We start from the raw sequence: 11,003 nt of genomic DNA, 5'->3' as shown, positions 1-11,003 counted from the left end.
TCAGATTAAATTGTAGTTACAAAGATGTAGTTACACGTTCATAAAGAAAATAAAAATGATTCTTCTCATCTATTAAATTGTTGCTTGTTTTATAGTTAAGTTGCAACAGGAGAGTGATAGTGGCTTGGCTTGTCCAACGTGAGCAAGATTCTTGTTCTGATTAAGTCATACGACAGGGAATAAAGAGGTTAGGAAACCCATATTTGGTCTGACGTAAGAAGAACAATGCAATGAATTACAAAAAAAAAAAAGTGTTTGGTGACAAAAAGAAATAAACAGAGAAAGATGTCTTCTTTTACAAAGCGTCGCGTGCAGCGATCCGGCAAACAATGGCATCACCGAGAGAGGAGATCCCAAGTTCTTGACTAGTTATCTTGTAATGCTGAAAAGAATCAAACGTCACTGAATTATATTACTTTTTTAAAACATTAGGATACAAAAAAAACGAAAAGTGGTTATAATTGTAGCTACTAGTTAACAAAACGTTTACCTTTAAAATATGGGCTTGATTTGCTTGCGTCTTTAACTCCTCCAAGTCAATCTCCATCCCTTTGATCAATTTCGCCACCTCCTCCATCTGATTTTTTATCTCGAAGCTTGTCATATAGTTGATAGAAACCGAAAAAAAAAAGAATATAGAGATGATGATGATTGACCTCAAGGGGAGAAGCATTGAACCGAGCAGCTAGAATGTAAGTAGTAGTCTCGGATATCCCACATCGTTTCAACGATTCTGTAATCTAAACATGGAGGAAGAAATGAACAAGACAACATACAAGTTCTGTAATGAAACACTTGATTAGTAAAAGATACTCTCAACTAATTGTTCTCCAAACAAAACTAACAACAACTATAATCAAATAATCTCTAGTTAGTTGTAGTAAAGATTTATAGGCTCGAACAACTGAACTAGACGACCAAACTGCGTCTCAGAAACAAGACAAGAAGCAGAAGCACAAAGCAAAAGTTTGTTTGCTTACATGTTTAGATCCGGAGTAGTTGTAGACCAACTCAGAATGAAGAGTTCGTGTTGATAACGAATCACGTGATTTGGAGACGAGTGCTTTCTGAGCGGCAGCTAAGAGAGGGAAAACATCTGGTATCTGATTATAAAAAAAAACACACAATTCATTATATTAATTAATTAAGATCAACGAAACCTAAACAAGAAGAACTTACGAGTAAGGCATTGAGAAATGAGACTTCAAGCTTCAGACTTCCATCTAGAATCGAGTTCAAGAGCTCCCTGATCACAATAAACAGGCTCAAGAAATTGAGAAAAAGAGGTAACTGAGAAACTGAAGCAAGAGGGAATCGAGAGAGAGAGAGAGAGAAAGAGAGGGAGAGTACTTGGAGTTAGTAACATCGGAGAAGAGAGAAACAGAGAGTGTGTTTTCGCCGTCGAGATGAAAGACCTTCATAACTCTAGAGTCGGCGGCGAAAAGGAGGCAGAGAATTAGGGTTCTACACCGCCGTAACTCGAGAGACAGGACACGGCGAATCAATAATTTATTTATGCCCGAAACAAAAAGGAATAGAATATTTAATTAATTAACTTTAATCTTGTTTATAAGCACAAGACCAGAAATATATAAACTAAAGACTTTTCTTAATGTTTCATTTTTTTTTTCTTCAAAGCAGTATATTTACCCTCCTTCTCTACATTATTACTATCAAAAGTCTTTTTTTTTTTAACTTTTATAATGGGGTTGACCATGTAAATGTCCAAAAGAATTTGCTTTGATCAAACATATAAATTGATATACTTCAAATTTTCTCATAATAATTTTAAGTAACAAATTCAGAAATATAGTACAAATTTAGAAGATACAGTGACACAGGTTTAGTAAAGGTAAATGAAGAATAAATAAATCTAAAGCACACTAAAACAAGGTTAACTGTTTGATCCTTTCTAACACAACTCCACTATTTTCCACAAGGGTAAGAGGTTATACAACTTCCACAATACAGAATATATAAACCAAAACCACAAGAACTGAGACAAAAGACTCTTTTAGGTGTGTTTGTTTTGTCTTCTTCATGTCACTCTCCTGTGCCCTCCAAACGCCCATATCTGTGTGTATTCAATCAAATGTTGATTCTATCCTTATTCAAAAAATCATAATATATCTGAGGATCAAAGACACTACTAACCTTTAGATTTGAATCCCAACTTCCTGTACACAAGGCACTTCCATCTGCTGACATCCCCAAACAGCTTATCCGGTTCTTGTGTGAATCCTGCAGTTCCCCCAAATCCAACACAACCTACAAGAAAAATACACATCACAATGAGGCAAAAAAAAAGAAGAAAAAAACTAACTCTCACCACTCAATACTTAAATAGTATACACTTAGCTTACCTCTCCCAAGAGAGTATCCCAAACATAGCAAGTGCTGTTGTTAGCGTAGCCAGCGAAAAGAAGCCTCCCGGAGGCAGAGAATGCGATGGATGTCACAGGTAATTTCCCACCGCCATCACCATGTGCCTGATACACTTGGAGCTGGTGACCAGTCCTCAAATCATACAACCTGCATGTCCCATCGTCTGATCCAGTCCCAAATCTATACCCATCCGGGAAAAACTTAACAGTATTCACATCTCCTTGGTGCCCATGAAACGTCCGCACAGCTCTGCTTGCAGCTCGCGTGTCCCACAAACACGCAGTGGTATCACACGAACCAGATACGAACCAGTTCGGGTTTGATCCACTGATTGAAACACTGTAAAGGGAGGCACAATAGGGGTGCATAAGGGCATGAGTTAAAGCAAGCAGATGGAATCATGGAAGCAAACATTCATTTACCTTAGTACATCAGCAGTATGTCCAGACTGAAACTCACCGCCGAAGACAGAAGTTTTGAGACCAGTAGTGACATCCCACAAGACACATGTCTGATCACCTGAGCTGGTGATAAGATGAGTATCCTCATTCGGGACGTACTGACAACACGAAACATACCCTCTGTGACCACTGAGGATCCTCGAGACCGGTACAGTTCCGTCCTTGTCAGCGGTTGAGCTGAGACTGAAGATGGAACACACGCTGTCTAACCCACCACAGGCGACCGTCTGACCGTTTGGAGAGAAGGCACACGTCATCACCCAGGCGCAAGGGAGTTTAATAGCGTGAGTCTTCTGACTCGTTAGAGCGTTCCACACGATTAACCTCCCGTCTTGAGATGCACTTACGATCCGGTTCCTCTCAGGCGTCCAGTCCAAAGAATAAACCTATGAAGCTTTCAAGATTGGTTACACTAAACATTTAATCACAAAGCTACAAAACTCCAGATCGAACTTCACTCTCACCTTCCCGGTGTGTCCTAGAAGAGTGCGGCAACAAACCAGATCCGTGGCTCCGAACTTCACCGGAGAACGACCCTGAGCTACTGAATACTTGGCCACTGTGCCGAAATTCAATTCGAAAAGAAAGCAAAACAGATCTAAGAACAACCATTACAGATGGATAATAGTGAAGAAGAAGGAGAAGAAGAAGGGAATGAACCGTCGGTATCGAGGAGCTGGAGGCGTCTCTGTCTAAGCCTATCACGGAGGTTGTTAACGGTCTCCGTAGCGACGGCGTGGCGTTCTTTGAGCTCGGAGACAGACATTTTTCCAGTTTTTTAAGACCTGAGCAAGAGTCTTGATTTTGGGGTGTGTGTGTTCTAGAAGAGAGGGAGTTTCATGATTTTGAGAGGGAGGGAGGGAGATCGAGCCTTAGAGAGTGGATTTGGTCATTTGGTGGAATCAGAGGAACGCTCAAGTAGTCAGTCAATACAGGCGTTGGTGTAGTTGTTGTCTTTGTTGATGCTTTCTGTCAGAGTAAACCCACGATTTACTGTTCCCATCTGGCATATGAAAAGTGGACCCCCCACAACACAATACATGAACGGCGTCGTTTGAGAGCTTCTTCAGGTTCTGTTACCCCTTTCCCGCTAATTAACTATTTGCTTCTGATTTTTCGTTAATGCTTTATGTATTAGAATGAAAGAGTTATCCTGTAACTTGTGTATTATACATTTTTTCAAAGTCGTGATGCAAAATTGGAGAGCAGATCCATAAATTTCAGTTATATCATCGTTACCTGTCTTTTCTATGCATAAGCTAGATTAGACTATATTATTAAAAAAAAAAGAGGTACATGGAAATTATCCTAGTTAAATATTCTGATCAACGGAAACAAGTCTGTCAAGTGAGGAAATAGCCGTTACCAACTACAATAAAATATTATTTATATGAAGTGTAACTATTATACGACTAATAACAACTTGATTACGCAAATACAAAGGAGGAAGGAACACAAGAAGTAAAGAGTAGTAGATAATTAAACTACCCCAAGAAGCTTATTATTGCCCCATTACATATACATGGAGGATTAGGGACATAATGATGAGTAGAAAAGATAGAGAAGAATAAACTTTTGGTTCTACTGCTCCATTCTTTTTGCTCTCTAATTTGTCTGAGTTCACATATTTGTTCATTACTCCTGCACTTCCTGCTCCTCCTCCTCCACCCCCAGGATAGACGCAACTGTTATAACCTATCAAAAATCAAATTCAAGATAAGGAGAACCAATTAGTTAGTATATGTGCATTTTTACATTGTTAAGTGGAGCAAATACTCAAAAAGACAGTCATGCGGTCTCTTTCATATATTTTCAGACCCATGGCTCAATGATGTTGTCCTCTTTAGGGTGTGAGAGCTAAGGGGGAGAGAAAACATACTAGGGTTTTGGGAGGTGATTGTTGCGGTTTGAGAGAAATCACAATCTGTATTCCTTTTAGGAGACTTTTGAAAATACATATTCATGGCAAAGGCTGCATGTGACGCCACATTGTTTGGCTCAAAACAAGCTCCTCCTGGTTGTATCGGCCCACAATCTATTCCTTGTCCACACGCCCAATCAATGCTCGATTGCAACTGCTCATCCGTGGCACCTTTCTTTGGTACACACCACCCCGTTGACGTCACTTTTCCCGATGGCGTCTGATTTAGTTATATAGAAGAAAAAAAACATAAAACACCAACTTTTAGTATTATAACCAAAATTATTTATTTGTTAACTTTAATCACAAAGCAGCCAACATTCTAGACAAATGGGATCAAGATTATCTAACCTGACTACTACTGTTGCTGCTACTACTACCACTACTACTCTTGGCAAGGCCTACATCATAGGCCATGGAATGATCGGTTTTGAAAAGCCCGAAGGCCCGTTCCGAAGATGGTCCAGTCTTCAGGTTCTCATCGTAGAGTGCGAAAATGTAAGTGTCGACGGACTTTCCAGGCATTAGAGGTGTGCCAACCATTGACCTTAGATGAGCTATTAGGTTTCCGTTGTAAGCTTTAGCATTATCCACGCTCGGTCCAACTTCGTTGGGGTCCCCTCGTGAAGCCCAACCTGTTTCCGCCACCACGATCTCCACCTTTTCGAATCCCATTGATTTCAAAGCCGAGTGAACCGCATCTACCTGTGGACGATGAAACAGATAGACTATAACGTGTGTTTCAAGCAAAGACAAACACGTCATATAATGACCTGAAGAGCACCATTTTCTTTTCCTCTTCCATTATGTTAGATATATATTACGAACTTTGGTCAATGCTGCTTGTTGATGATTACGAGTGCAAACAAGTGTTTCAAGAAACATCTAAAATAAGTAAATAAACTAGTGCGAATCCAGCATGTCAGACAAGTCAGTACACGACTGACTACATGTCATCGTCACGCATGCTAGTTCCTTGAGATGATGATTATTAAAAACGTATGGAATAGAATAATATATTTAAGATTTTCAATACTACAAAGCCAGAGTGTTCAAAACAAAAACAAAAAAAACTACAAAGCCACAGTAACAAAACTTATAAGCAGGTACTAAAAAGAGAGACATTGTGTGTTAGCGTAGTAGATTCAGACATATACGGCACGTATGTATAAAGCCGTATCATGCAAAGCGAACAACTGTCTTTTGTACTATATAATAAGAGAATATAGAGGAATATAGATTCCTTCTAAGTGGAAAAGTAATATGACCGACAGAATAAGTTCCTTGCTGCAATCTAGTGCAAAGAAAATCATATACAAAATAAAAAATATTTAAAACCTAGATGTCATACTATATATTCGTCCACGTGAATACATAACTCGAAACTAACTAGCCTAGCTAAACTATGCTTTGACGTCTAACTAGATCAGTAGATATGAAACAGTCCACCAAATTCATAACTAGTTATACACAAGAACAAGACTCGTAAAAGTGTGGACCCAGCTGTAATTAATTTTACCTGAGCATCGAACATGTTCATGTACGTGATCCCGGTGTTATGATCGGGTCGACCCGCATTAGGCTGGAAGAGGCAAAACGCCAGCGTTTCAGGTCTCGGATCGCTTTGGTAAGCGAAGAACGGGTAGGGATTGACAGCGAAAGGCGAGCCGGTGTCGCTCAAAAACTGCAGAACACCCTTTAAACCGGCTTGATAACCGGACGCGAACGAACCGGAAGACGGCGGTTCCGAGACACCAAGCACCGACATCGCGTGCACCGTCGACACCTTGATTTTCCCGCCGAGCGACGCCGCCTCGAGCGCTTTCTGGACGTTCTGCATCGCCGGGAGGAGCTGGTTCGCCAGGTTTGGGTCTGTCGACAGCAGAACCTCGTTGCCGACGGTGATGAGGATGATCTTGGAGGCGGGGTAGAAAGGGAGGACGTTGGTGCTGATCCATTGGGAGGCGGCGTTGGGATCTGCGGCGAGAGAAGGAAGATCTCCGTTCGCGGCGCCGATCACGATGCCGACGCCGGTTCCGGCTAAGGCTTTGATGATGGCGGGATCTGCGCCGTAGAGCCTCACCTTCTGGATTGAAGTTGTCTGGAGGAGCTTGGCGGTTTCGGAAGGGGGAGGGAGGTTGTCGGCGACTTGACCGTAGTTAACTCCGATGAAAGGCTCTGCTTCTGTAGACGACAAAGAAGAAAAGAAAAAACAGAGTAAGAAACTAAAACTTAGAGGGAAAGGAGAAAAACTACGTCGTATTGAAGAAGATACTTACGTGAGGAAGGGAACTGGGAAAGGAAGATGAGGAGGAGAGAGAAGCAGATGGAGATAGCCATGATGGTGAGTGAGAAGGAAGGAGACACAGAGATTTTTGAGAAAGTTTTATAAGTGTTGTTTCTTTTTTACTGTAGCGGTTAGAGAAACGAATTTTCAAGGAAGACACAACACTACACGTGTTGACTTCTGTTTCTTTGTCTCAAGTTTTTAAATCTGCAGTCACCGTAATAATATTATAGTGCAATTTCCGGTGAGAAAACTTTTTGCAAGAGAGATCTCGAAAGAGAGCTTATTCTTTTTTGACAAAAGTGTTGTGTCCAAAAGCAGGTTCGTGAACCTGATTTAGAATTAAAAGTTATCTTTTAACACTGCTAGTGGACGGGTTGTAAACTGATCAAAATTAGGTAGGATGTAGGATTTAAAAGTTACATAAATGGTTGAAACATTTATTCTTATCTTGTAATTGAGGAGGAGACGTTAAACCTCTGAATAACTTCATATACCATCTTTTACTTCCAGCTTAAGTGTATAACCCATTCTTCACGTTTCACTGACCACCACCAATAATTCTTAGCTTTTAGTGATTTCATAGTTTCCAACTTAATTATTATATATGACTTTTATGTTGACTAAGGATTCTATTCGCATTTGATATGATTTGTAAACTTATCCTCAAGATTTATAACCAACGCTCGTATCATTTACAAAAAAACAACAACCAAAAATGTTGAATTGTTTATATAAATAAAGTTGCATGTTCCAAACCTAGTACCGCAACTTTTGTTATCGATGATATTTGTTCACATTTTCATCAGCAGCAAAGAAAATCCAGATCCAAAACCCCTAAGGACGAATAAAAGACGAGATCACAATAAACAAACAAAACAAAAGAACCTCCAAACTTAAAAACCACTAACAAAGAGATTCTCTTATATTATAACCTGAATCAGCCAAGTTAAAACAAGACTTGATGTTCAAGCAAAACCCAGATTGACCAGAGATTCTCCTTAGCTTAGGCACCTGAATGCGAGACCGGTGTTGTCTCGAACTTCCCTTAGGTGAACACATGGTTGTACTGTTGAGGCGGTGCATGTTCCACCTACAATGTTGTAATAAAAACATTCTGAGAATAATTCCCTCCCTCACTCACTCGCTTGGTTACAGTAAGCTTGTAATCAATGACTTCTGAATTTTGTAACTAGACTCTAGAAATAGTTTTAAAAAATTGAAGATCAGGAGGAAATAAAAATAGTGTTCATGGATAGGGAGAGGAAAACCATACCCAATCTCCACCAGGGGAAGAACCAGGCACCATTACATTGATCTCACTCGACTTGGCTGTTGTTGTGAACAGCCGTCGTTTAGGTTAGAAGAAGAATAGAGAAGAAAACGTATTGAGGCAAATACCCGTTTAGGGTTTTTTATTAATGATGTGATAATAATTTACAAACCCTTAGACCCATATTTATACAGCCTCAAAAAACCCGATTTCCTTTTCCCAATAGAGATAGTAACTTTCCTAAACCGAAAAGGCATACCGTACCGCGGGGGCCTGCGGCCCCCGCACCCCCAGATGTCAACCTTGATAACGAGTGTCGCCCGACCCACGAGTGCTGGGCATTTTACTGGTACAACAAAGATTTAAGACACACAGATGCAACAAACACCACCTTGACGAAAAATCTCTACAAAACTCCTTATCCCGTCTATCTTCTGGGGGAACCTCCATTGCTTCTTAGCATTGGCAAACACGGAGCAGATTCAAGCAATGCTTGAACTTCTCCGTTGTAACAGGCTTGGTCAACATGTCAGCTGGATTCTCCGACGTATGCACCTTCTCCAATAAGACTTCTCCAGAAGCTGCTAACTCCCTTATCTTGTGAAACCTTATACGTATGTGCTTCGTCCTTCCATGATACACTTGATTCTTAGCCAAACATAACGCGCTTTGACTATCACAGTGTAGCTGAACACCTTCTTGATCAACACCCAACTCGGATACAAGTCCTTGTACCCATACTGCTTCCCTAGCTGCTTCTCCAAGTGCCATGTATTCAGCTTCAGTGGTTGACATCGCTACAATACCTTGTTGTACCGATCTCCAGCAAATAGGTGCTTCTGCAAGAGTAAATACATACCCCGTAGTTGACCTGCTATTATCAAGGTCTCCACCATAATCTGAATCCACGAAGCCAATAACTGAATCCTGCACTTCTCCACCAAACATAAGCCCATAGTCACTTGTACCTCGCAAGTATCTTAGGATCCACTTCACAGCATCCCAATGTCTCCTCCCAGGATTCGACATGTACTTACTGACTTGACTAACTGTTTGTGCTAGATCCGGTCTTGTACACACCATTGCATACATCAAACAACCAACTGCGCTAGCATAAGGAACCTCCGCCATATTTTTGAGTTCTTCAGCAGACTTTGGACTTTGCTCTGCTGTAAGTATGAAGTGCTTCGCCAATGGTGTAGAGACTGGTTTTGAATTCGACATATCAAAACGTTCTAACACCTTCTCAATGTAGCTCTTCTGAGAAAGCCATAACCTCTTAGAGCTTCTATCCCTGCGAATCTCCATTCCAAGAATCTTCTTTGCAGCACCAAGATCCTTCATCTCAAACTCTCGTCCCAATAACCCTTTCAAACGATTTATGTCATCCATATCGTTTGCAGCAATGAGCATATCATCAACATATAACAGCAGGAATATGGGAGAATGGTCAAGGGACTTGACATACACACAGCAATCGTACTCGCACCTTTGATAGCCTATTTTCATCATATATGAATCAAACCGTTTGTACCACTGTCTTGGAGCCTGCTTCAAACCGTATAAAGACTTCTTCAATCTACAAACCAGATGCTCTTCTCCAGGCTTAACCAAACCTTCAGGTTGCTCCATATATATTTCCTCCTCCAACTCTCCATGAAGGAAGGCCGTTTTCACGTCCATCTGCTCAAGATGCAGATCCCAAACAGCTACCAACCCCAACACAGCTCGTATGGAAGTGTGTCGTACTACCGGCGAGAATATCTCGTCGTAGTCTATTCCTTTCTTCTGCGAGTACCCTTTTGCCACTACTCTGGACTTGAACTTCTTAGGTTCTTTCACAGACATCCCTTCCTTCTTCTTGTAGATCCACTTGCAGCCAATTGCTCTCTTCCCTTCAGGTAACTCCACAAGATCCCAAGTCTCGTTCTTATCCAGACTTACTGCCTCTTCCGTCATAGAACCAATCCATTCATCCCTCTCATTGCTATTAATAGCTTCATGATAGGTGGTAGGATCATCCATCTCGACCATAAGAGCATAGTTGACCATGTCTTCAAACCCGAACCTGACTGGAGCCTTTATTGCACGTTTTGGTCTTCTAGAAACCAAACTCTCCTCTGTTTCACGTTGAACCTCTTTCTGTGTCACTTCCACAGATCGCTCATCACTAACTTCATCTGGTTTAGCTGCACCAGACTCCTCCTGAGTAACTTCAGAATCCGTGATAGTCTCAATGGTCACAGGCACTCGGTCTGATATCGCCTGCTGCACCATATACTGCTCGTCAAAGACCACATCTCGACTAAACACCCTTTTCCTTGCCTCAGGATCCCATAACTTGAATCCTTTAACACCTTTCTCAAAGCCTAGAAAAATGCACTTCTTGGATTTCGAATCCAGCTTTGATCTTTCATCTCCTGCAACTAGCATGTAAGCTGGACATCCAAATATCCTCAAGTTTGATAGATCAATATCTACCCCAGTCCACACCTCTTCTGCGACCTTTCCTTCTAAGGAACTTCTTGGCGATCTATTGATGAGATAGACTGCCATGTTTACTGCTTCCGCCCAGAACTGCTTTGCTAACCCTGCATTCAACCTCAAACACCTTGCTTTCTCTGCAATCGAACGGTTCATTCTTTCAACGACACCGTTTTGCTAGGTGTTTTACGC

The 11,003-nt window shown here is 41.1% G+C and overlaps 3 protein-coding genes across 3 annotated transcripts; all 3 read right to left on the bottom strand.

Annotated features, from left to right (window-relative positions):
- Window positions 1-139: 139 nt before the first annotated feature.
- Window positions 140-1,530, bottom strand: LOC108851427 (uncharacterized). Its single transcript, XM_018624859.2, has 6 exons — window positions 1,351-1,530; window positions 1,180-1,246; window positions 981-1,103; window positions 657-740; window positions 491-577; window positions 140-382 (listed from the first exon to the last, which is right to left on the bottom strand). The coding sequence occupies exons 1-6, from the start codon at window positions 1,419-1,421 to the stop codon at window positions 296-298; spliced, it is 519 nt and encodes a 172-aa protein (XP_018480361.1). The 5' UTR covers window positions 1,422-1,530; the 3' UTR covers window positions 140-295.
- Window positions 1,531-1,757: 227 nt separating this feature from the next.
- On the bottom strand, window positions 1,758-3,802 carry LOC130494521 (guanine nucleotide-binding protein subunit beta-like). Its single transcript, XM_057010054.1, has 6 exons — window positions 3,507-3,802; window positions 3,311-3,405; window positions 2,808-3,232; window positions 2,364-2,724; window positions 2,155-2,268; window positions 1,758-2,074 (listed from the first exon to the last, which is right to left on the bottom strand). Exons 1-6 carry the CDS (start codon window positions 3,610-3,612, stop codon window positions 2,039-2,041), a joined length of 1,137 nt encoding a protein of 378 aa, XP_056866034.1. The 5' UTR covers window positions 3,613-3,802; the 3' UTR covers window positions 1,758-2,038.
- A 392-nt stretch (window positions 3,803-4,194) lies between these two features.
- LOC108851417 (glucan endo-1,3-beta-glucosidase 7) lies at window positions 4,195-7,199 on the bottom strand. Its single transcript, XM_018624843.2, has 5 exons — window positions 7,047-7,199; window positions 6,287-6,951; window positions 5,119-5,472; window positions 4,726-4,987; window positions 4,195-4,541 (listed from the first exon to the last, which is right to left on the bottom strand). The coding sequence occupies exons 1-5, from the start codon at window positions 7,105-7,107 to the stop codon at window positions 4,348-4,350; spliced, it is 1,536 nt and encodes a 511-aa protein (XP_018480345.2). The 5' UTR covers window positions 7,108-7,199; the 3' UTR covers window positions 4,195-4,347.
- Window positions 7,200-11,003: the final 3,804 nt, after the last annotated feature.

This window comes from Raphanus sativus, chromosome 4, assembly GCF_000801105.2.
Source record: "Raphanus sativus cultivar WK10039 chromosome 4, ASM80110v3, whole genome shotgun sequence".
Taxonomy (NCBI): Eukaryota; Viridiplantae; Streptophyta; class Magnoliopsida; order Brassicales; family Brassicaceae; genus Raphanus; species Raphanus sativus.
This window is presented reverse-complemented; position numbering and strand designations above follow the sequence as displayed.

Excerpts from the sequence above, each read along its gene's own strand:
- LOC108851427 (XM_018624859.2), bottom strand. The coding sequence starts at position 1,421 with ATGAAGGTCTTTCATCTCGACGGCGAAAACACACTCTCTGTTTCTCTC. Across the intron at positions 1,104-1,179 it reads CATTTCTCAATGCCTTACTC|ATACCAGATGTTTTCCCTCT; the intron begins GTAAGTTCTTCT and ends TTTTATAATCAG. Across the intron at positions 578-656 it reads TCAATGCTTCTCCCCTTGAG|ATGGAGGAGGTGGCGAAATT; the intron begins GTCAATCATCAT and ends ATAAAAAATCAG.
- LOC130494521 (XM_057010054.1), bottom strand. The coding sequence starts at position 3,612 with ATGTCTGTCTCCGAGCTCAAAGAACGCCACGCCGTCGCTACGGAGACC. Across the intron at positions 3,233-3,310 it reads TTCTAGGACACACCGGGAAG|GTTTATTCTTTGGACTGGAC; the intron begins GTGAGAGTGAAG and ends AAAGCTTCATAG. Across the intron at positions 2,269-2,363 it reads GGGATACTCTCTTGGGAGAG|GTTGTGTTGGATTTGGGGGA; the intron begins GTAAGCTAAGTG and ends TTTTTCTTGTAG.
- LOC108851417 (XM_018624843.2), bottom strand. The coding sequence starts at position 7,107 with ATGGCTATCTCCATCTGCTTCTCTCTCCTCCTCATCTTCCTTTCCCAG. Across the intron at positions 4,988-5,118 it reads GCAGCAACAGTAGTAGTCAG|ACGCCATCGGGAAAAGTGAC; the intron begins GTTAGATAATCT and ends TAACTAAATCAG. Across the intron at positions 4,542-4,725 it reads AATCACCTCCCAAAACCCTA|GTTATAACAGTTGCGTCTAT; the intron begins GTATGTTTTCTC and ends GATTTTTGATAG.